The sequence below is a fragment of the Gracilinanus agilis genome, chromosome 3 (genome assembly GCF_016433145.1).
Source record: "Gracilinanus agilis isolate LMUSP501 chromosome 3, AgileGrace, whole genome shotgun sequence".
Lineage (NCBI taxonomy): Eukaryota > Metazoa > Chordata > Mammalia > Didelphimorphia > Didelphidae > Gracilinanus > Gracilinanus agilis.
The window spans coordinates 491,064,607-491,090,731 of NC_058132.1; the positions used below are offsets into that span (position 1 = coordinate 491,064,607).

Genomic DNA, 26,125 nt, shown 5'->3' on the forward strand with positions numbered 1-26,125 from the left:
CTACAAATGGGGTCACCAAGAGTCTGGTACGACTGAATAAAAATATAAATCCATAGGGAACTTAAAGAAATACTTCGGCATTCTCATAAGTCTTCATTGAATCATTTGAAGTTTGAAAGGGGAGAGGCATTAGAGACTATCTAGTTTAATTGCTGTATGTTACAGATAAGGAAACTGAGGTCTACAGAGATTAAAGTGACTTAGCCATGACAGAGCTAGAGTAAGAATGGGGGTTCTTAACCTGGGGTTCATGAACTTGATTTTTGAAAAATATTTTAGGGGCAGCAAGGTGACTTAGTGGATTGAGGGCCAGGCCTACATATGGGGGTCCTGGGTTCAAATTTGACCTCAGACACTTCCTAGCTATATGATCCTGAGCAATTCACCTAACCCAATTATCTAGCTCTTACCACTCTTATGTCTTAAAACTGATACTAAGATAGAATTTAAGGATTTTTTTTAGTGACATATTATAGAGCCGGTGGAATTTGAGCTAGGCCTTAAAGGATAAGAAGGATTTTAAAGAGTCATAAAGAAGAGGAGAGCTTTCATTCCAAGCTTGAGTAATACATGCCAAGTTCTGAGCCAAGTTATTTTTTTTCCTTTGTTTTGGGTGGTTTTTTTTTTGCACAAACATATTGGTGACATTTTTTTAAACATTCTTTTTTTATTTGAAATTCCAAATTTTCTCCCTCTCTTTGCCCTGCCCTGCCCCACCTTTGAGAAGGCAAACAATGAGACCCATTACATCTGTGAAGTCATAGCATGGTATTTTCAAGGGAAAATAAGGAATTTTAAAAAACATTTTTGTCTTATTCTTTTCACCTCTCTGCCTTTTGTCTTCTTTTCCTATTGCCAGTTCCCATGAACAGAGTTGGATTGTCTGTGGATCTGCAAAGCACCTGTCTTGTTCACTGCCTCTTTGATTTTCTGCTATTGATATCCTGCCCATCCTTACAGTGCTACCTGCATATATCTACATCTATCTATATGTTTATGTGTGCATATAATTCCAATCTCTCTCTCTCTCCCTCCCCATCTATCTGTCTCTGTCTCTTTGTCTCTCTCCTTCCTTTTCTCTCTCTCTCTTTCTCTCTCTCCATCTCTCTGTTTCTCTATCTCTGTCTCTCTCCTTTTTTTAACCGTTTCCTTCTGTCTTAGAATAAATACTGTGTATTTGGTTCCAAAGCAAAAGAGTATAAGGACTAGGCAATGGGGGGTAAGTGACTTACCCAGGTCACACAGCTAGGAAGTATTTGAGGTCAGATTTGAACCCAGGACCTCATCTCTCAGTGCTTGCTCTCAATATACTAAGCCACCTACCTGCCCCTTTAACCTTGTTTCTTAAAAATATTTTGATAACTATATTTCAATAGAAGTAGTTTACTTTTGTAACCCTATATATTTTATTTTGGGCCTTTAAAAATGTTATTCTGAGAAGAGATCTTGTAGACTTCACCTGACAACCAGGGGGTGAGGGAGGACGTGTGTATCCCCCCAAAGTTAAAAACCCCTGGACTAAATTGTCATATTTCCTCATCTGAATTGTAAACTGCCCTAGGGAAGGGACCTTACACATTTTAAGAATCCAATAAATATTTATAGATAGATAATAAAATTCATATTTGTTTTGTGGCATGCTGCTCACTTGAAGCAGTGGTCATTCAACTGAATTGTTTGTGCCAAGGTCAAAGATCCGTTGCCCTTCTGCATCAGTCTTTCTTTGCATTCCTTTATACTCCTCTAACCCAATCTAGTCTATTTTCCCTGTTCTACTCTCTTATCCTTCCTTCCTTATATCCCTTTGCCTCCCAACTTTGTCTTCCTCCTGGTCAATCTAATATCTATGGCATATCCTGCTAAGCTAAATTAAAATATGAATGACTAAGATGTGAAAATGCTTCTTTCCTGTCCCCCTCCCCCCATTTTTCAGTCATAATGAACCTATTGCTCCAAAAAATATATGACTTGGGGTTATTTGTGGGGTTAATAGATCTTTGAAGACGTGAGACAATCCTAGTGAAAATCTAGCATACTAGATTGAGAACATGCTAAATATTCTGACTTGCACCTATGTTTCAAATTCGGAGGTGTTGCTGTTGCTGCTACTACTGTAAGCTCTTTCCCCCATCTGCTTCTGGGGGCAACAATATTACTTTAGCAAGTTGAAGCAGGAGATCGTGCTAGTTGAGCTCTAGGATGGCTCCTAATGAGGTCAGATATCACAGCCTCGTTTGAAAGGAAGTAGTAGTAAGGCTTGTTCCAGTGGAAATAGTGTCTTCGAAAACATGATGCTGAGAAGTCAGTTATTTATCAAATGCCTGTTGGGGACTGGGCACAGGACTACATGCTACAAGGAAATACAAAATAAAATATATTCTCCCTGCTTTGGAGAAACACAGATAGACGTACAAGACACAACTATCAGAAAAAAAAAACCCACAAAATCCTTTCTTTCATGAGCAAAACGGCCCTGTTAATTCTGAGGAGATGAGAGGAATGGGATGGGAGTAATCAGGGAAGCTTCCTGAAAGGAGATATGGGTAAGTTTGGGTTGTTAAAAACCTCAAGTGTTGAAAGAAGTGGTAGACATATTAACTGGCAGTAATGTCTGTGTCAGAACCTTAATACCTGTCAGTTTCTAAAACTTTTAAAGAAATTGCATGATATTTGTTCTAACTGGCTCTATTAAAAATATAGCCAAGTTCATCTATTATTGTATCATTCTGCCTCATCCTTTCATATTCTTCTGTCTTAGTCCTGTTCCCTTTCTAGAAAAGGTCAGATGAAAGCATGAATATACAAGCACGCACTTTAGTACTTGAAAAATTATGGTCCTTTTAATAGGTTAACTTTTTCCCCACAGGAATGGTTATGTATTTCCTCTGAAGCATCCACATTCTTTAGCTCTTTCCTTTAGATCAGTGATTCCCAAAGTGGGCACCACCGCCCCCTGGTGGGTGCTGCAGTGATCCAGGGAAGCGGTGATGGCCACAGGTGCATTTGGGGGCGGTGAATAACTGTAAGGGGGCGCTGATAGTATGTGACGGGGGCACTAAGTAATATTTTTTTTCTGGAAAGGGAGTGGTAGGCCAAAAAAGTTTGGGAACCACTGCTTTAGATCTTTAAGATATGCTACATAGGATCACAACACCAAAGGTAGATGAGACCTCACAGGCCCTCATTTTGCAGATGAGGAGAATAAGATTGATTGCCTGTGTTTGGGAGATGGCTCTCTGGGGTTAGGAATGCTCAATACTATAACATCAACCTCACTTATTCCTCATTGGTGAGCAACTGAGTTACATGTGTTATTATTATTATTATTATTATTATTATTATTATGACACGTAATATTTAGGTTTGCAAAGTGCTTTACAAATATTATGACAATGGATTTCACAACAATCCTGGGAGGTAAGTATTACTATTATTCTCACTTGATAGATGAAAAAACTGAGGCAGGCAGAGGTAAAGTGAGTTGCTAGGAAGTGTCTGTGGTAGGATTTGAACTTAAGCCTTCCTGACTCTAGGGCCTGCGCTCTATCAAGAGTCATCTAACCACCTAGTTACCTAATATGAAGATACAGCAGCAGACAAACTCCATTTTCCAGTATTGTCCTAGAAAATGCAGAACCATGCCTTGCTATGCTTAAAATTCAGCAAAGGAAAGATTCTCTGCCACCATGAATTTAATATGAACCCAAATTATCTTTTCTGCAGAAACTACACCAGTGTAATACTGATAAAACTGACAATACAGATAGTAAGGGTTGGTTTGTTTGTTTTTTGAGGGGTCAACTCAGTATTACAGTAATAACCTCAAAACCCACTTACTCCACTTTCTTCTCACTAATAAAAATAAAGAAGCTCAGTAAAGTCCTTGATGGGTAGACATCCCGCCCAGATTCTGTAATCTCTCTAACCTTTGTATTTCAGCTAATTGCCTGAAGTCAACATTAGGCAAAGGGGATTTTTCTCTCCTCGATTTCTATCTGAAGAGACTCATTTTCAATCTTCCCCTAAGAGGTCTAAGAACCAGCTTTATCTTGTTTTTAAGTGTCAGGTTAGGAGAATAACAATGAAATATTTCTGATAGATAAATTTCCCAATTCAAAATTAGCCTGATTCCTTCTTGTTCATTTTTTTAAGGCTTGGGGTAGAAATAGAAATTTTTCTAATTTTAAGTTAAAAGACTTGTATATGTACCCAGTGGTATTAACTTGGTGCTTCATCAACATATGTCTGCCTCAGTGACCTAGTAATCAGGTGCTTAAACAAGGGGCTGTTTATATAAACAGGTACATGCACCATTCTGCTATGTGCACTTCAATTACCTGGTGACCTGATTATTGGACATTGTAGATGGAATTGAAAATGTGGTTTTAGAAAAATGAGTCCTTGTATACCTATTTGTATTTAAAATTTGAAAAATATTTGTTATAGATTGTTTTCTACCTCACATAAAGGAATAAGTAATTAAAATGAGATCATAGGAACAGCTAGATGGCTCAATGAATAGGGAGCCAGGCCTGGAACAGAGAGAACCTGGATTCAAATTTATCTTCAGACATTTCCTAGCTGTGTGACCCTGGGCTAGTCATTTAAACCCAGTTGCCTAGCCCTTGCCTCTCTTCTGCCTTAAAGGGTTGGGCTGTTTTTTTTTAATAAGATCATAAGATTTAGCCCTGTCAAGAACCTTAAAGGTCATCTAATCCTACCACCTGATTTTACAGATATAGAAACTGATGCCTTCAGAGAGTGAATGATTTCTCAAAGTCAAACAGATAGCTAACCCTCTTGGGATTCAAACCCAAGCCCTTTGATTCCAGAACCAGTGCTCTCTTCACTATACCATATTGTCTTTACCCAGACTTTATAATTTCTAGGTTCATTTTGGCATCTATTAAATGCATGTTTACATTATTTTCATGAGAGTTGGCAAACCCATACATAAACACAGACCATCAACACTAAGCATCAAAATTAATAGAGATGAACAGTGATATACATACAAAACAGAGATAATCTAAAAATAATCTGTGGCATTAAGAATGGTTATATGAATATTAACAAAAGCAATTTTGTATTATAAACTTGACAACCTCTCAAGAAATACAAAATTCATAAGCCAAAACAAAAACAAAAAAGCACATATATAAAATCTCCACCCAAATCCAGCCCATTCTTAATTACAGATCTGTGTTCCTTCACTCCCTCCAAAAATGTATATTCTTTGTTAGACCCTATCTGCTCCCCCATATAAATCTATAAAAGTTGTGCCTATTGCATATAAAACTATTTTTAAATGCGCATATAAAAAAATAAAATAAAAGATGCACAAATATCTAAATACATATATTCACATAAAAAAGATATCTTTGTTGCAATTTTTATCATACTGGGGGGAAAAAGATTGGACAGCTAGGTGGCATAGCGGATAGAATGGTGGACATAGAGTCAGGAAGATTCATTTTCTTAAGTTCAAATGTGGCCTCAAACAGTTACTAGCTATGTGACGCTGAACAAGTCACTTAACATTGTTTGCCTCAGTTTCCTCCTTTGTGAAATGAGTGGCAGACGGAAATGGCAAGACACTTCAATATCTTTACCAAGAAATCTCAAATGGTATCACTAAAAGTCAGACATGAGTGAAAAATAACTGAATAACAACCCCTATTCCAAACACAAACTTTTAAATAAACTTTTGTAAATATAAGGCAGTATGTTTTGTTCCTATTAAATGCAATAGCCCTGTTGCACCAAACTGTTGAAAGTTTAGGCTATTTTTCTACTAGTCCTTTTTCATGGCCATTCCTCTCTTTTACTTCTTTCTCAATCATTGCTAAAATACATTTAATAATCAACTGTCTCTTCTATGCTAAGTGGACAAGATGTGTTCAGTAACAAGGGTTTTTTCCCTTTTTGGTTGCAACTTTGGCAACTTTTTAACTGCTATTAAGTCTTGGAGGATGAAATTTTAAATCTTGAGGAAAGAAATCTCAGTAGACATGAAAAGATGGGATACAGCCTTGATTAGCTGGGATGTACAGCCATGGCTAGCAAAGGAAGAAAGGGATGTAGTACTTTCAGAACAAAATTATCAAAGCTTCTAGGCAATCACAAAATGATGAAGGCATCTCAATGATCTAGTCCAACCCATAAAGTAAGAAATAGCCCCTATAAAATACCCAACAATTAGTATTCCACCCTCTGCTCAGAGACCTCCAAGGAAGTCACCACCTTTCTTGACACCCTGCTTTGCTTCTGGGCAACTCTGATTGTTAGGAAGTTGTTCTTGGCATTAAACTTTTTTAAAAACCCTTACCTTCCACCTTAGGGTTAATGCTATATATGGATTCCAAGGCAGAAGAGTGGTAAGGATGAGGCAGTGGGGGTTAAGTAACTTGCCCAGGGCCACACAACTAGGAAGTATCTCAGGCCAGATTTGAACCCAAGGCTTCTGGTCTCTAAGCCTGGCTCTCAGCCTACTGAGCCATGTATTTGTCCCCAAATTTAAATTTTGCTTTTTGCAGCTTTCATCAATCACTTCTGGTTCTTACCCTGTGGACCAAACAGAACAAGTCTAGTCCCTCCTCCACATGTTAAATCATCAAATACTTGAAGGTAGTTACCAACCCCATTGCCAGGTTTCTCTTCTCCAGGCCTGTAAGTATGACCATTTCCTTCAACTGATCCTTACCTGTCCCGACTCAAGGCCCTTCTCATGCTGGTTGCCCTTCTTTGGACAATCTCCAGCTTATCCATGCCCTTCTTAAATTATGGCACTCAGATTGAAACATAATATTAGAGTATTGATGAGGTCTGATAAAGGCATTTCCAGTGGGACTATCACCTTTCTACTCCTGGAAGCTTTGTTGTTTTTGTTCAGTTGTGTCTGACTCTTCATGACTCTATTTGAAGTTTTCTTGGCAAAAATATTGGTGCAATTCATCATTTCTTTCTCCAGCTCATTTTATAAGTGAGGAAACTGAGGCAAACAGGGTTAAATAACTTGCCCAGAGTCACACAGTGTTTGAGGCTATATTTGAACTCAGAAAGACAAGTCCTCCTGAGTCCAGGCCCAGCACTCTACTGACTACAATACTAACTGCCCACCCTCTTAACATAGCCCAATATCACATTAGCTTTTTTGGCTTCCATATCACATTACTGACTCACATTGTGCTTGCAATCCACTAAAAGTTCTAGATCTTTTCCTGAAAAACTCAACTCAGATTTTCTGAGCTTCCTTTTCCCTCCTTCACTCTAACAAGGCAAAAGGTAGGAGGGCAGGGAGGAGAAACCTAGGAAAAACATTTAAACAAGTATTTATCACTTCGAATACCTGGCACTGTATGGCATAGAGAAGAAGGCTATGGTCATTCTCATCTCTGACCTCAGTGGGTCAGATTGGTGTGGGAGAAAGGGGAATAAGATTTTTCACACAATAAAAGAATCAGAGCACTATAAGGCTATATATATAGTAAAGCACTAAATTCATTTCAATAAATATTGTTCAGGGTCTTCCTATGTGCAAAACACTCTGTTAGATGATGCATATATAATGTTAAATGTCAAACTGTATAATGCTAGCAGATGCTGTGTGTAGTCAGAAAGGAAAGAGATCACTGAGCATGCAAGCATTTAGGGAAGGTTTCATGGAAGAATTATGGGCTTGAAGGATGGGTACAATACTTTGTATCAATTCTAAGTGAGAAGATAAAGGTTTTTAAAGAAAAGAACAACACAAATAAAGTCATGAAGAGATTTGAATCAGCATGGTGTTTTGAGAAACAGTGCCCCCCCTCCCAGAGCATAGTACTGTACCAGTCATTTCTTTCTTGTGTTAAGAACTGCATCAGTGTCAACTTGGGGTGCAGTTTAACTGTTGTCTAGGGACCTTCTTATGCTAGGAGTTCACTGTGTAGCCTGTGATTCAGAGAGGCATGAGGAATGGAAAGATACAAAAGAGAATGCTCTCACCTTTACAAAATGATCATCTTTCAAATGACTGTTTTTAAATTGATTTCCCCTGAACAACTGCAAACTCAGAACTGCTGAGAGATGGGTTATAGTCTCTCTCTCACTCTCTCTCTCTGGATAGATAGACAGACAGACAAGATAGATAGACAGATAGACAGGATAGATAGATAGATAGATAGATAGATAGATAGATAGATAGATAGATAGATAGATAGATAGATAGATAGATATAGAGACATGTTTTTTTAAACCCTTACCTTCCATCTTAGAATCAATACAGTGTATTGGTTCCAAGGCAGAAGAGTGGTAAGGGCTAGGCAATGGAACTTAAGTGACTTCCCCAGAGTCATACAGCTAGGAAGTGTCTCAGGCTAGATGTGAACCCAGGACCTCTCATCTCTAGGCTTGGCTTTTCACTGAACCATCTAGCTGCCCCCTATAAGATACATTCTTTTTTAAATTTTACTTTATTGTTTTTTTTCTTTTAATAATAAATGTCCACATACATTTTTGAAGTTATATGATCCAAATTGTCTCCCCCTCCCAGAGCTGACAAAAATTACTATAACATATATTCTTGCAGAACATCCTCCAGGTGAAGCATTAGAAAAAAAAAAATGTCTCCAGCTTGACACAGAAAAGGGGCAAAAAAGGAAGAAGAGACTCTAAGAGGTAGAAAATGACTTTAAATGGTGAAATAAGATTAAGTTGGAAACTTGAAAGTGGTAGCTATGCCAACAAGTTTTATCCTTCCAAGGTAACTAGAATTAAAGCAGGCAGCAAAGGCAGAGAAGAAGCATGACTGGATAGGGATGTTAATCAACGGGAAGCAGTAAAAGAGACATTTGGAACCAAGACTTCTCAAGAGAGGTTTAAAAAAAAAAGGATGTGAGCTAAGGAAGAAATATAGACATAGATGAGATGGAGCCAAATGAAATAGCAACCCCAGAAAGTGAGTACAGACCCTGCTTCATGTTTGGATTTCAATGACACATTTGACAATCTTTCAGGAAATTTAACTTCCCAAATTGCTCTTCAGACTGGTGTGTGTATTTTTTTAATGTATATGACATTTGCTTTCTGGTTTGGAAGAGGGAATGCTAAATTGAGTGCTTTTGCAAATCATAAGAACACTAGGGAAATAAAAAGGGATCCCACAAAAATGAGATTATCGACACTTTTTTTATATGCCAAGGAAATGACTCCTTGCTCCCTGTTTCCACTTGGAACATTACCTTCTGTCATCATTACTCATATCAGAGGATAGAAAATGGAGCCTAGAGTCAGGAAGACTCGAGTTCAAGTTCAACCTCAGACACTTACTAGCTGTATGCCCTAGGACAAGTCACTTAACCTCTGTTTGTCTCAATTTCCTCAACTGTAAAACAGGGATAATCAACACCTACCTTCCAGGGTTGTTGTGAGGATCAAAGGAGATTATATTTGTAAAGTACCTGCCACATAGTAGGTGCTTAATAAATGCTTATTCCCCTTCCATTCCTTTCCCTTTAGTCAGTAACCTCTTTTCTGAGTTTCATGCAATCCTTATCTACATCCAAACAAAATTCTCTTAGCCATTATCTACTAACTCGAGAATACTCCCCCTTCTTTCCTCAGTGAATTCAGTGCCTGGCTCATAACTTTTCTCAGCTCCCCAACTCATTGCCTTCATAATAGACTCGAAATACATTCTCTGAAATACTCAAAGCTTCCAATTCCTCAACTATTCATTTCCCATGAACCACTGCTATATCCCACACCCTCAATCTTTCTATCATCCACAAAAACACGACTTTCATGTTCATCAACTCTGAAATTCCCTAATCTCATCACGTCATTCCAATTTTCCCTCTGCTATACAGCCAGCAGTCCTCTACTTCATCTTCACCATGACTGACCTCCAATCCCTAACTTTTCTAATCCTTTTCCAGCCCATCATCACTGCTGTAGCTACACTCTCCTTCCTTCCACAACTTGATCTCTCATGAACCCATTGAACTCTATATTGTCCTCTTTCCTCCGTTCCATTATCTTGTTGCTGATCTTGTACTGTGAAATTTTGGTCTTGTATTGTTCCAACCATCTGCCGCCTTCGTTCCTGAACAGATGCTACAAAATGAAACTAGAGAATATCATGAAATCATGCTTGACTGGATCCACTACAAATTTATGTTATCATAATAGGGCCCTCACTGCACCTAGGCAATGGTTTTATACCTCCCTAATTGACTCACTATATGGGTTTTTCCAAAGGATTTTCCCTCCTCAAAGCACCTCCATCTAGACTCTGAGCTAAGAATTTTGTCTTGTATTTCATGAAAAAAAAAACGGAGTCCATTCACCAATTTTACTTTTGTAACATTTCTCATATATACCTTCTTCTCTCCTCTGACACTCCCACCACCTTGAGCTATTGCAAAAATAACCTGTTGGTTGTCTCCCTGCCTTAAATCTCTCCCCATTCCAAGCCATCCTTCACTCAGCTGAGTGGAGCAGCTGCCCAAGTGATCTTCTTAAGCCAAGGCTTTGACCATGTTATTCTCTCTCTTCCTTCCCCCATTCAGTAAACTCTAGTAGCTCCTATTAGCTCCAAGATCAAATAGAAAATCCTCTGGTGGTCAAAGTCCTCCACAACCTGCCATCTCTTCCTTTCCAAATTTTCTAATATCTTACACTCCCATGTAATCTGATCTGATGAAACTGGTCTCCTTGCTGTTCCTTCAACAAGAAATTCTCTCTTGACTCCTTGCATTTTCCTTATTGTCTTAGAACCAATACATAGTATTCATTCTAAAATGGAAGGTAAGGATTAAAAAAAAAGAAGAACCAATATGTATCTGCATGGGTGTTAGGAAGTCTATAATTGTAACTTCAGATGAGGTCAAATCTAATGATTTACTTTATTCAGAAATAACCACAACATGTTTTGTTCAAGTCTAAGATCAACACTAGGTTTTCTAGTTATCTAAGTCCTTATACAGATAATGAAAGGAGCCCCAGACAGAAGTCAAAGCATGTGAGTTTGGATTCTAGCTATGCCACTGTCAACCTGGGTGTCCTTGGCCAAACACAGTCACCTCTTGGGGTCTTACTTTCATTATCTACAGAACCTCAAAGTTCTTCTATGGTTCTGCAGGACTGTAAGGTTGGACTATCTAATGTCAAAGGTTCCTTCCAGATCCAGATCTGTGATTCTATGAATCTCTCTGAGACTATTTACTCATCTGTAAAATCAAGTAATAACACCAGAACTATTGCAGGATTCCAAGAGAAACCTTTTGTTAAACGATATGGCATCACATCAGTAGAAATTGTTGTGGTTATTATGAGTACCCATTTGAGTTCTAGCCCTAAGCTCCCATATTTACCTTTGCTTTGCTTTAGCCTACAAGGGAGCAGGGATACTCAGCAAATCGGGGATAACCAAAGTTTGAACTTTTCCTTGAGTAATAATAGTGTGTGTGTATATATAAATTGTTTGTAATAATTGTATGGTGATAAATAAAGTAATAATATATAAACGTTATTTGATCTTCACAATGACCCTGCCAGGTAGTGCTATCATTAGTCTCATTAAATTGATGAGAAAACTAGCAAAACAAAAATGAAGTGACTTGCCTAGGGTCACACAGACAGTGAATGTCTCAGGATAGATTTGAACTCAGGTCTTTCTGACTCCACACCCAGTGTTCTATCTACTCTACCACCTAGCTATCTAGAGTATAGTACAATCATCCCAATTCTAGACCTATCTATACCAGGTGGAGCCATGGGTTGGTGAAGTGGAGGATTGGGTTTAGATTCAGAAAGACTTATCTTTAAGAGTTCAATTGGGGTGAGGGGAAGGTGAGGGGGAGGGTTTGGGGAGGAAGGGTTATGCCAAAAAAAGGAAACTAGATCTGTGGTAGATCTAAATAGCACAGTGGATAAAGCACCAGGCCTGGAGTCAGGAGGTCCTGGATTCAAATCCAATCTCAGACACTTTCTAGCTGTGTGACCCTGGACAAGTCCCTTAACCCCAAATGCCTAGCCCTTGCTGCTCATCTCTCTTAGAATTGATTCTAAAACAGAAGGTAATGGTTTATTTTGTTTTGTTTTTTAAAGTATTAAGGGGTCCTGAGACCAAAAAGCTTGAGAACCATTGTTCTAGACAACTCATTAAGACTGTAAATTGCAAATTGGTAGGAGATTCCTCACCTGGTAATTCCCTAGATCAATAAAGCCCCAAGTCCAGTTGTTATCTCTGTCCTTATCTTTACAGTACAGGAAGAGGGCTTCCCCAGAGGTGGAGAAAAAGTCTTCAGAGATTACATGAATGCTCCTGTGAACTTTGTCTGCTTTCACCATTTCCTCCCACCCCTTATGGGCCAGTGCCAAACCAGGCACTCTGTAAAGCTATTGTAAATGACAACTTACTTCCTTTAGGCAAAGAGAAACCAGGTAATGCTGAGTACAAAAGAGAAAAGGAAAACATTGCCTGCTTAACACCTTCATTCAAGTGCATAAAAATTAAGGCTTTGGGGGCAGTGAGATGGCTGAGTGGGGCCTAGAGTCAGGAGGACCTGGGTTCAAATCTGGACTCAGACATTTGCTGCCTGTGTGACTTCAGGAAAATCACTTAACCCTATTTGCCACTTAACTCTATTTCTCTCTTAGAGTTGTTAGTAAGACAGAAAATAAGAGTTAAAAAAAAAGCCAAGGCTTCTCTTGACTATACTCAAGTGCTCCTCCATGGAAAAACAAAATTGGGAAAGGTTTGATTTGGAATTTCAGCTCCAGACATCTTTGAGATCATAAAAGACCCAAATAAAGCAGCCAAGTATATTCAGCTTATCACTCAACCTGAGAAAAGAGCCTTGTACCTTAGATTGATAAATGATAGGTGATAACCTAACACTTCAGTGAAAGCAGTGCATGTTGGCACATTTGCTTTTTCTCTTGAATAGAAACTAGGAGAGTTCCAGCCACAGCTAAGTAGAAGAATATTTATCTTAATCTGATTTTAATCTAATATTTTTACCTAATTTAATGAGCAAAAGATCAGCAGGTTCCACATGGGTTTAAATTGCAACTTGAGACTTTTGTAAGGAAAAGAACTTAAATTCTTGACTCTTTTTTTTTTCTTTCATGTTCTCTATAAGTTTGAATTGCCTAGCCACCAAAAAGTATGCTATTCTTTCCATGTCTACATTTTGTGCCACTGAAGATGGTAATCAGAATCATCCCAGCCTGACAGCTTCTACCAGACCAGGCACATCCTGTAGAATTATATGGTTGTAAATTATATTAGGAGTATTTTGTGCTTTCTTTTTATCAGAAGCCCAGTGCCTAGGGCAGTGCTTAATAATTGTATGCTAATTGGTTAACTGATTGAATAACCTGGGACTTGTTTAGACTATAGCAGCCCTTCTTGGACACATTTGCAATGGCTTCAATCTGAGGAGTACAAGAGAGAGTCAAGGGGAACCACTTAATTTATTGTATTTTAAGTATGTGAAATATTTTCAGGAGGCTAATATTCATCTCCACTACACTTTTGTGGTTTGGTCATTTCTGTCATGTCCAACTCCTTGTGACCCCACTTGGGGTTTTCTTGGTAAAAATACTAGGGTGGTTTGCCTTTTACTTCTCCAGTTCATTTGATAGATGAGGAAATGGAGGCAAACAAGGGTTAAGTGACTTGCCCATAGTCACCCATCTAGTAAATGTCTGAGGCCAGATTTGAACTTGAGCATCCCTGACTTCAAATCTCGTGCCCTGCTGACTATACCACCTTGCTGTCCCTAAAGAAATTACCAAATATAAGTACCTGTGATTTAGACAGAATGGAGGTATCCCAATGGAAGAACTCCCTGTAGATCACTACCTACCAATCTATGATTTAGTAGAGGCATCCCAAAAAATTATGTGAGGCATGTAGAGGTTGAGTTGTCTGGGGTCATCATAAGATCATCAATTTAGAGCTGAAAGGGGTCATTTAGTCCAGCTACCCTCATTTTATAGAGGAGGATGCTGAGGCCCAGAGTCTGGCAACTAATAACATCAAGGCTAGATTCACACAGTTATTAAGTGTCAAAATCAGGGTATAAATCCAGATTTCCTTGGTTCCATAGTCCTACAGCACTCTCTCCTGTTGTGAGGAAGATTAATAAATTATTTTTAAGGAGGCTTAGCAAGCAGGGCTGAAGGATTCTAAATGGAATGGGGAAGGAGGAAGTGTTGCTTCTCTCTCTGAGATGGACTCCATAGTGGCTGGGGACAAGTTGTAACTGACCCTCTGGGAGACCTCAGAGGAAGTGGAGTTTGTATCCTCATATCCTGATATCCAGAAGGAGGAAAGTCATCTGCCTGTGGGAGGTTTTGATTGAGACTATAAAATCTAACCTGGGTTGCTGGTCAGCTCAGGTTGCTTTAGCTTCCTGACTTACCCAATTGAAGGAGTACTGGCTGAAGACCTGGGAAAGCTGTATCCTTGCTGGATTTTGACAGGACTCAGCAGTGTGGATCCCACTTTCATTCCTGATCTCCATTGTGCCCTGCCCTGCTATAGTATCTAGCTTAGTGTAGATAAGTTCATTCCCTGACCCTGAGGCTTCCCCATAGACTGGTAGAATAGAACCCCCTTTTCTCTTCTTTAAAACTAGAGTTCATTGAATGAAACCCTGTTTATAAAACCTATTGTCAGTCTACTCACTTGTTAGTTTCACAGACTACCTGGCTAGGTGGATCAGTGTGACAGTTGAGACCCAAAAGTCACTCCTGTCAACTGCCATTCCCCAAACTGCCAAACCCAATTTCCCTAACTTGTTTGGTTCCAGTCTATTGTCCATTCCTGTCTCTTCACCCTTTTGAACCCAGATAAAATATATGTTAACCCCAGGTTTTACCTTAAGACTCCCCATGCCAAACTGCCTCTTGTTCTAGAGATAATAGGCTTAAAATCAAATCAGGACTCATTAGCAAGGATTCTTTTTTTTTAAATCCTTACCTTCTGTCTTAGTATTGATACTAAGTATTGGTTCCAAGGCAGAAGAGCAGTAAGGGGTAGGCAGTTGGAGTTAAGTGGATTGCTTAAGATCATAGACATAAGATGTGTCTGAGATCAGATTTGAACCTAGGACCTCGGGTCTCCAGGCCTGACTATCCACTTAGCCACCCACCTGCCCCCTATTAGCAGGGGTTCTTAATCTTTTCTGTGCCATGGACCCCTTTGGCAATGTAGCCAATCCTATATATCTCTTCTCAGAATATCTTTAAATAATTGAAGGAAATGCTAAAATTCAATTAGAAGTTACTGAAAATAAAGATCTAATTTTTTCCCCATCCAAGTTCATAAACCCCTGAAATCTGTTTTTTTACTTCAGATTAAGAACCCCTGATTTAGACATTCACTGACCTAAAGACAAAGAATGATACCATTTCAGAGATCATTTCCAAAACTAGTGGTCTATTGATTTTATGATTTCTTGAGATTCCTTGCCATTCCCTTATGATACAATGGAAAGAATGATCATTTTAGAATCAGAAAACCTATCCTGACCCTACTACTTACTCCCTGTGGCAAGTCTTTGGGCCTATTTAGGCCTCAGTTTCTCCATCTGGAAAATGAAAGCTTTGGAGTAGATGACATGTAGTCCCTTTTAGCCCTCAATCTATATAATTCTATGATCTTATAAGGTTTAGTAGCTTAAGTTCTGACTGGCTATACTTCTGCCCACCAAATTTCTTGTAATGCAAGAAATTTGTCCAATCTTCAATAAAACAATTGAAGCAGAGTTCTGAGACAATAACTACTTATCAGAGGGACCTGGCCCCCTCCCACAAATAGGATCCCAAAGCTTCCTCCTAGACTGAGACCTCTACCTTCTCCAGAGTATGGTTTTTATCCTCTTCAGTGCCTGGCCATGTATTTCTATGCCTTGACAGTCCAGCCAGCAATGTGTTATTTCACTGGTAGATTCCTAACTTTTGGTATGCCCCTAAGTCACATTACTACCAGCAATAAGGTGGACATATAGCAGCCAGCCCAGCTACAATCTATTGTTATGATATCCATTTTTAGCAACAAGTCCAAGTGGGCACCCTGGCAACAAACCATGAGCTGATATGGTTGGGTAAAGATGCTAATTCTTAGGTCCAGTCTCTTGTCCAGGTCTACCTGGGATGGGTCATGAGGAGAAAGTGATACAGGGTGGAAGGGCTCATAATATATCCTGGAACTTTTCACTGAAGCTTGTGACATCCCTATCATACAGTACCTAAATGTTTAAGCCTTGGATGAGGGCAACTTTCTTTATTCTTGCAAGTCATACTGTCAAGCTATAAAAGTTTAACATAAGTTTAATATGAAAGGAAAGAACCTATTTAACTCTAACATATCTAATTGCTCCTAATTATATTATGCTTTCAGGTTAGCTGATTATCCTTAAAAGAAATATCCAGGAATTAATCACTACCCCTCTAGAATTACATTAAATTCGTTAATGCTGATAGAAGCTTTAAAGACCTAGGATGGGCAAGGGTCTACTAAAACAGGTAGTGATCAAATTATTTCTCACATTAACATTTTTCCTTAGGCAAGAATTAAAGACTGTATTCCCAATGGATGTCCTTGACTTAACTACAACATTTCTGCATGGGCATTAATAAGTATACCAGTCAAAAAAGTGTAGCTAGCTGGCAAAATGTAGAGTGTAGGACTTGGCATCAAGGAGACATGCATTCAAACTCTGCCCAAAACATTGTGCAGCTCTGAACAAGTCACTTAACATCTATATGCTCAGTTTCCTTATCTGTAAAACTAGAATAATAATTGTACCTCACATGGGTGTTATGAAGATCAAATGTGTCGACAATGTGTTGTTTCTCAAAACCTTAAAGCACTAAATACAGTAATTTCTTTTATTAAGTAAGTCCTGTTAGATATTCTATGTATTCAAGATTATATAATGTTGCATTGAGAATTTCAAAGGAATGAAAACCACGTCCTTGATTTCTTACTCCAAGAACAGTTTCTATAATATGCTTGATTTTTTTCCCCATTTCTTGGTCTTTATTCTTTGTACCTTTTCTCCCATTTCTTTTTCTTTTTATTCTTTTTCAGTCAGATGTCATGGATCAGAATTTGTTAAATTTCCTTCCAGAACAAGAGCATTCAGAAGTTTATAAGATGCTCTCCTCTCATATGCTTGTGACTGACTCTTCCTCTCCTGAATACTTAAAATGTAAGTTTAGCTTTACTTTTGAAATAGGATTTTTATTTTGAAAAAAAAAAAGGATAGCTCAAGAGTAGTTTCAGAAAGGGAAATTCATTGCAAGAATAGTTTTTCTACATAAACATCCTGTGGCTTTTTAAGACATAGTTCAAGTGTAAAGCAAAAGCTGACATTTGATGAATTATGAAGGCAAAAATATGTAAAAAATTAGCTTTTTAGCAAGGTCTAATGGTAGAAACCTGGTGTCCCTGCTTTTGGAGAGCCTAAATATGGTGCATTACTTCAGTTTGGGTGTTCTAAGCCTCAGTAGAGCTAAAACACAAAGTCTGGCACAAATGTGAGTCCCTGGGGATTTCAGAGCCACAAATCAGGTTGCCTAAAAAGGGACAAACTGATCCAAATTGAAAAAAACAGAGCATGGTAGAGTTTCTCTGCTGATCAATATTGCTATGAGGTTCATGAGTAACCACTGCATTTTCAACCTAGGCAAAATAGATGAAAGAAAGAATAATTAAGTTAATTAAAAATATTTTACATCTGAAATTTGAGATAATTTAGCTTTTAGAATTTATCACAATTTCATATTTAACTAAAGAATCTGTTACATGAGGCAGAGATTCTGCTGGTGATTAATGAATTCTAGAATCCCTAACCTATCCACTCATCTTGCAAGGCCAAACAGTTGCTCTGTCTACATGGTGCCAAACATCTGGATGAAAAACTGAAAAATTCTATCAAAAATCCAGATGCCTTGTCTACATAATGTCAAACATCTGAATATTGAAATACATCTGAATTTTTTACTGGTTTTTTGGTTTGTTTGTAATCTAGATGTCTGGCAGAAGAAGACATTGTGGTCTTTTGTCAGACCAGACTTCTCATTTAGACAGATTTTTGTCCCCATAAAGACACATAAAGCTAGCCTTTAATACTTAGTGAAATGTCTGTTAGTGAAGCATATAAAATTACATTTATTACAGTAGCAATGATTCTTTGCTCATGTTTTCAAGTTTTAGCCTATTTTCCACGACAATTTATTTTGTCATCCCCTTGATTGTACTTCAAAGCAGGAAAAAATGAAAGAGAAAGAGAGGCTTATTGAGGAGTTTACTTTTAATATGCCATACAAAAGCAACCTCAGCTAATCTATGCTGACATAATCAACCACAGACGTTTGTGAGCAAATCAAGACTAATTGTGTCCAAATGTGGGGTATGAAATGTCTATGAACTTTAGAAAGAAAAATCTATAGAGCAAAGGTTATAAACAGGGCCTACTAGTCAGTCATAATGAGAGAAATATCCTGGCAGGGTCTGAACAGACTAAATTCACGTAGGAGTTTTCACAAAGACACCACTTGTTTAGTCTAGTTTCTGTGTAATGCTTATATCTCCTCTCTCCCTTCCTTTTCTTTTTAATGATCCAGCTGACAACGATTTAGAGTTTTATTGTCATCTTCTCAGAGGCAGTTTGAACCCAAAGGAATTTCCAACATATGAATACATAAAATTTGTAGGAAATTTTCGATCCTACAACAATGGTAAGCTTTAATTGTCATACCCATGTTACAGTGCCTTTTATCATGGAAACGTGCTTACTGGGGCAAATGTGTTTTTCATATTTTGGCTTGAATTTTAGAGCCCCTGAAATACATCTTTATATTTATAAAAAGTACCAGAAGCTTGAGAAGAGCATGCCCTTACATTGGTTTGTGCCAGATCATGATCTCACTGAAATTCTGGCTATTCATGTATTTATTTTCTGGTTTGATAAAATAATCGTGTACTTTAACAGAAACAACTTATGGTTAATAAATAACAGGTTTTTATCCTATATACACACTTTAGCTTAAAGAGCCCTTTTTTTCCCACTCAAACATCCACAAACTTGGATTCCCCCTCTTCCACCCTTGTTACAACTAGACTACCATTAAAATGTTTCAGTACCGATGGCTTGGTAACATAGACTGAGAGTTGCCTAAGTTTCTTTCTAATTAGGCAGAGGGAAATACAATGTTTTTACAGTTATCTGTTAACAAATACAGTGTAAATCTAGACTAAGAAACTTTAATTTCTGAAAAGCAAGCTATTTGCATCAATTACCTAGTGAATTGCTTTAGCTATATATTTCAGTGTATCTGGAGAGTGCCAAACTATAAAATGACTTCTAAGCCCCCAGATTTATTTTCACTTTTGTCTCAAATAAAATTTGAACTAGGGATTTTTGCCAGCAAACTAAAATACTGTCAGATCATAGAACTAGAGCTGAACAGGGTCCCAGAGGCTACTAATCTAACTTCCTCATTTAACAAATTAAGAAACTGAGGCCACAGAGTTTATTTTATGTGACTTACCCAAAGCTAGTTTCATAGGTAATAAGCCTCAGATTCAAGATTTGAATCTAGTCCTCTGACTTCAAGGACAATATTCTTTCCACTATGCCATTCTTCCTTCCCATCAAATATTATATTTCCCTACTTAGAGAAGTTTATTCCTTGATCTATTTGGAAGGGGGGAGGGCTTTGTTGGCTGATCAATCAACAAGCATTTTTGCCTTTCGTATCCTAGGTACTATATTAAACTCTCAGGGTACAGCCAAAAATGAAAGACAGTCCACGCCCTCAAGTAGCTTAAATTCTATGGAGGTATTTACTCTTTCACAAATCTCACCACTGGGCAAGAAACTTACCTTTTTTTTTTTTTCTTTTTCTAAAACACAAAAAGGGAAGGGGGGAAATAACAGGAATTTTTAACAGAGAGAAAAGAGATTTGGAGGAAGGAATGAGGTAAGAAGATGAAAGGAGAGAAAGATGGACACAAAATGGAGATGACTTTGGTACACAGATGGGGCAATGGCAGTGATTTTGGCTGGTTTTCCTTGGATAGTCCTGAACTTGTCATAGCCCAAAAAAGTCAATGAAACTAACCCAGTTGGACCAAAACCACACTAATGCCATTGGATACTAAAGTTTAAACTGTCCAGTTTCATCAGTTGATACCAGAATCTTCTGTTTGACATATTATTTGTATATATTTGCTTGCTTAAAAGGACATGAAAAAAATTACATGAACCTGCTACAATGATTTTCTTTTCTTTTCTTCTCCATTTTTATAAATTCTTTATCTTCTTAGTATCAATTAAAAAGTATTCATTCTAAAACAGAAGAACAGGAATCATGGTTAAGTGATTTGCCTACGTTTACATAGTATCTGAGGCCACATGTGAACCCAGATCCTCCTGACTCAAGACCTGGCTCTCTATCCACTGTGCTACCTAGATGCCCCCTACAACTATTTTCAAATGCAATATTCAGAACTTGATACATACATATAAAGTTAAATATGATAATAGGATGATTTTTATGAGAGCTCTATTCCTGGTGCTTCTTGGTTGCCTTTTTCCCCCAACTGGGATCAGAGATGGCACCAGTCCAGAGAAGAGATCTCCTACCCATTTAGCATCAGATGTTATAAAAAGAGAAGCAGCAATCTATCAACCAAAACCAGTCTTAAGACAGTAAAGACTTGACTTGACAGTACACAGAACCATGAGTCAAAATTGACTAATCAACCAATACAATCTAGCAAGCACATATTAAGCACCTGCTGAATGCAAAGCACCATGTTAGGTGCTAGGCATATGAAACCAAATAAAAAACAGACTTTTCTTTCAGGGTACTTACATTCAATCTTCTGTATAAAATGTATAGACAGAGGTCTATTATTATCTCAGTGTTTGTTACTTGAATCCCCCATCATTGCAACAAAGTTGTGATTTATGTTGTTTCTGACTTGATTCCCTGGGACAGGGAGCTTCCAATGATCAAGTCCCCTCTACCAAAGCAGATCAGCAGCTGTTCTGCTCTTAGCATCTTAGAGTTGCCTGATACATTTAGAAGTACACTACCCTAGGTGATCCAGCGAATACATATGAGAAGCAGGACTTGAACCTAACCCTGGTTCCTTAACCACTAAGTTAAGGGAAATTCTACCTTGCTTCTCCAGTGATTTAAGTTAGCCTTATGTCTCAGAGGCAAGACCTGAACCCTTGAATTTCCTCCCTCTTAAGCCATATCTATCAAATGTATCAGACTGTCTCCCTACTAGTTGTGAAAACATAAAAATGTTCACTAACAAACAGAATTCTTATAAAATTAGACCCCGTTGAAACACTCATCCCTCCTCAATAGGTTACCATCTTTGTTGGTCAGTCTTTCACTAATCGTTGCTAAGTGTTTCTCATGAAAATGATTTGAATATCAAAGAATGTAGAGACGGCCTTGAGAAAATTTATAAAAGCCTACATGTTTTTACAGCAAAGGAAAACCCTCTTTGACTGATGTTAAGAAAAGCAAATTCAAAGTGAAGGATGCTATATGCTATCAATTCTGATGAGGAACAAATATACCAATAAAACCAACATTTGATTCAGTCTAAGATTTAGCACCACACAATTTCAATTGAAAAGAAAATTTTGTTAAATATAAAATAAACATAATTTTTAGTTTCGTTTTCAAGTTAAAATCCAAATCTAACCTTTCCCCAGTCTTTCCTATGAAATGTTAGTCCAAGTTTTATTGTTAAAGTGACCTTTTTTCCAGTACCAATTATCCTCTGATAATACCCCTCCTATATGTTACCTTTTATTTTTAAAATATCCTATTTTTTCCAAATACATGTAAAAAATGAACTTTAAAAAAATTTTGATGTCCAAATTCTCTTATTCCTTCCCTTCTCCTACCTGCTCATTGAGAAGATAAGCAATTTCTATGTCCATTCCTGCAAAACATATTTCTATATTAGTCATATTGTGAAAGAAAATACAGACACAAAAAAGATATATTAAAAAAAAAGAAAGTTAAAAACAGTATGTTTTGATCTAAATTCAGTATCCATCCATTCTTTCTCTGGAAATCCTTCAGAATTATCTTTGATCTTTGTATTGATAGGAATAGCTAAGTCATTTATAGTTGATTATCATGCAATGTTACTATTATATATAATATATACATACATACATATATATATACATACATATATATATATATGTACATATATATATATATATTGTTCTCCTGGGTCTGCTAAGTTCACTTTGCATCAGTTGATGTAAGTCTCTCTGGGTTTTTCTGAAAACATCCTGCTCATCATTTCTTGTAGCACAATTATACTTAACTTTTTGCATGATTACTTGAGCAGAGACAGTACCATCAGCTAGGGAAAATCAAAAAACAGCTTCCATAGAATATCGCACATCAGCTGAGCCATGCAGGAACATATGCAAAGGTTTGGACTTAAGAAATAGAATGCTAAATTTAAAGAACATCAAGTAAGTCAGTTCAACTGAAACATGCACTGTGTGAAAGGAATTAATGTTAAATAAGCCCGGAAAGGTAAACTGGAACCAGATTACAGAAGACTTTGAATTTTCCAAGCTAAGAAGTTTCTATTGTATCCTGTAGGTACTAGGGAGCTATCAAAGGTATTTTGCCAGAATGCTGAAATTATCACAATTGTCCTTCAGCAAAACTATCCAATGTCTAGAAGCAAAGGAAAAGATTTCTGTACTAGGCTACCATGTATTTAGGTCTTCCTTCTTCTTCATGGCAGGTAATAAGCCTCTGAGATATAAAAGCAATAGCTCAGTAACAGAGAAGAAAATAGGAACAAAAGATAAAGTTAACTAAGATCAAAGAGGTAGGCCCCATGCTTTACGCAGTTCTTGACTGAATGAGATGCCAAGTATCCAATAATGCTACTCTTTCCTGGCTCTCCCCTGCCCAATTCTCAAATTGATTAAATGAAGCTGCTGTTGGAGACAATGGTGAACAGTCCTTTCCAGAGTTCAGTGTACTTAAAAGGAAACTCTACCCTGTGCCTCTCCTTCCTTTTAGTATTTGTCAGAATGATAAGAAATCAGCATTCCTTTGCTCTTCCTTAAATTAAACATAGTGGGTTAAATTAGGGACCGGCCACCCTTAATTGGAAAGAGATGAGAATTTTGTTCATTGTCCATCCAATGACTATCTTACTGAACCAAGAAAAGAATTGAATAGTTGTTATTTAAGCCCTCTATCTGGAAGATCCCCTCTGTGGGGTTTCTGATTTCCCCTACCTCTAAGGGAATCCCAGGTGACAGTATAGGAAATCTGGTGATAATCACACCTTACTGATTTACATTATAACACATATGTGCACATATTTTTAATGTCCCTTTCAGATTTATTTTATATTTGGACTAATATAAAAAGAGTTTTTAGAGGCAACTAGATGGTGCAATGGATAGAATGCTGGGTCTGAGACAGAAGAATCCTCTTACTGAGTTCAAATATGATCTCGGACTAGCTATATGACCTGGGACAAGCCATTTAACCCTGTTTGCCTCAGTTTCCTCATCTCTAAAAGGAGCTGGAGAAGAAAATAGCAAACCACTCCAGTATCTTTGCCAAGAAAACCCCAAATGGACTCATAGAATTGGACACAATTGAAAATAAATGGACAACAAAAACAATATTAATTTTTTTTTCTTAAGGTCCTTGCACAGTAACTATATTGGCTGGGGGGAGGGTGGTCCAGACCTATGGTTTCATGAGAATAAGGAACTCCCAGTGAGGAAACTCCTTTCACCAATACATATATTCCATTGTCCTAAAACTTAGTGGCCTGGGGTAGCATTGAGAGGTTAAAGAAGTTACCCTGTGGTCACATGGCCAATATTGTCAGAGGCAACAATTGAACCCAGGGTTTCTGGACTCTTACACTGACTTTCTCTCCACGATACCATACTGCCTTTTGTTATAATTACATTATATCCCTTGAAACAGCATAGTATATCCTAGAACAGTGATGGGCTAACTATGGCCTACAGGCCACATGAAATGTTCTATCCAGCAGTGATATTCCTAATCTGACAATCACAATGAGTAGGATACAATACAATGAAACTTCTAAAGAGTTGCCTTAGAAACAGACTGACAGATGAGCATTTCCTTTCCTTTGGCCCCTTCTTTAAAAAGTTTGCCCATCACTGTCCTAGAGGATAATCATGAATTGATGAGAAAGTCTTAATGCACCCTGGTGTACCTAAAGACAGACAGACAGACAGATAGAGGCAGAGAGAGACAGAGACAGAGAGAGACAGAGAGAGAGAAAGAGAGAGAGAGAGAGAGAGAGAGAGAGAGAGAGAGAGAAAGAGAGAGACAGAGACAGAGACAGAGACAGAGACAGAGACAGAGACAGAGAGGGAGAGATTGAGAGATTTGGAGAGCTATGGAGACTACTCTAGTGTTTTTAAGTGACAGAAATGTACCTGTATAATTAAAGAAAACCTTCCTACTATATAACTGGCTGATAAGGTATAGAGATTGAATCCTTTGTGAAATTACATTTCCAAAATCCCATTAAGATGATACTGAATTTCACTTTGGAGTTTGCTGACATTTATCATGTTTTAGAGGTTTTCAGGGAAATACATTGACTTAATTTTGAATATCTGAAACTCATTTAACTGGCTGAAATTCATTTATTCTTTTCTCAACTTAAGATTCTATGTGCCTAAAAATGTGTTGAATTAATGTGATTTTTTTGGAGAGGGTTTAGTGCTATTGTTGTGGACATTGGAAGTAGGAAGCTTACAAATGAAAAAATTAAGTTTTGTTAGAGCTGATTATACATGCCAAAAGCATTATACTAGGAAAAGCTTATTCTTCATTCTCCAAAGGCAGATTATATGGTACCATCCATCTTTAGGTGATCTTGAAATACACACCAGAAACCATCTAGACCCAAGGGTTCTCAACCTGGGGTCCATGAACTTGTTTTGTTTTTCATAAATTTGATAACTATATTTCAATACAATTGGTTTCTTTATTAATCCTCTGTGTTTTATGATACATTAGCCTGAGAAGTCTTCCATAGATTTTACCAGGCTGACAAAGGAGTTCATGATGCAGGAAAGGCCAAGAACCCCTAATACAGACTATTTCTACAGTCTTTTTTTTTTTAAGTCCCTTCCTCTTCCCTTCCTTCTATCTTTGTGTCCTCCTCTTAGGGACTTAGTATCTTTATACTGTTTCCTCACTTTAGTGCTCTTCTTGGTCCTCCCTTCTCTGGAAGTACCCCATTTCTTTTCATTCCCATCTCCCTATCACAGATATCTCTGGCAGTAATGTGGTCCAATGGAAAGAACAATGGATTTGTAGATAGAAGATCTAGGTTCTGGTTTTGCCTCCACTACTTATTACCAGTGCAACCTTGGGCAAATCACATCACTTTGCTAGACCTCAGTTTCTTGTAAAATGAGGAGGCTGGACTAGATGACCCCTGAGGGTGAATCCAGATCTAAATCTATGATTCTATTATCCTTTTAGGACCTTTTCAGGTGATTTGAGGAGGGGGCTGGGTTGGAGAATCCTTTAAATCAGTGTGAGCTAAAATATTAATAGCCAATTTTAACTTACTTTGTTACTTCTCCCAGATAATATTTTAAGTTTAATAGGGATCTTAACTCAGAGTAACTTCCAACACTTTGTCGGCATCAGTGAGAGGAATTTAGCATAAAGAAGGCTTTTACATGGCTCAGATATCACCGTGATATCATCCTGAAGATAGCTCTGTACTCTTATCTACATGCAAGGCCTTTCCTGACAATTCAGAGATTTCTCTGATTAGTATTCAGAATCTCAGGATGCTATGTACCTAGAAGTGCACACTTTATATGAATTGAGGCCATGAGTCAGGAGGGGGAAGCACCTCTGCTTGAGTTACCCAGATTGATTTATCCATTTGGACAGTTCCAAATTCAGCAGGTAATTGTGCAACTCTTCCTCTCACCCACCCAGTTCTGTTTTACTTCTAGCTATATCAACACAGCAGCCATTGCTCAAATACTTCAGCAAAATAGAGCTTTCTCATGCCCTGATATTT

The 26,125-nt window shown here is 37.8% G+C and overlaps 1 protein-coding gene across 1 annotated transcript in view; it reads left to right on the top strand.

Annotated features, from left to right (window-relative positions):
* NPAS2 (neuronal PAS domain protein 2) overlaps positions 1–26,125 on the top strand; it is a 269,033-nt gene that overhangs the window by 198,077 nt on the left and 44,831 nt on the right. The window contains exons 7-8 of the mRNA XM_044669305.1: positions 17,090–17,210; positions 18,628–18,741. Coding sequence (XP_044525240.1) covers positions 17,090–17,210; positions 18,628–18,741 — 235 coding nt within the window. The remainder of the gene's footprint in view (positions 1–17,089; positions 17,211–18,627; positions 18,742–26,125) is intronic.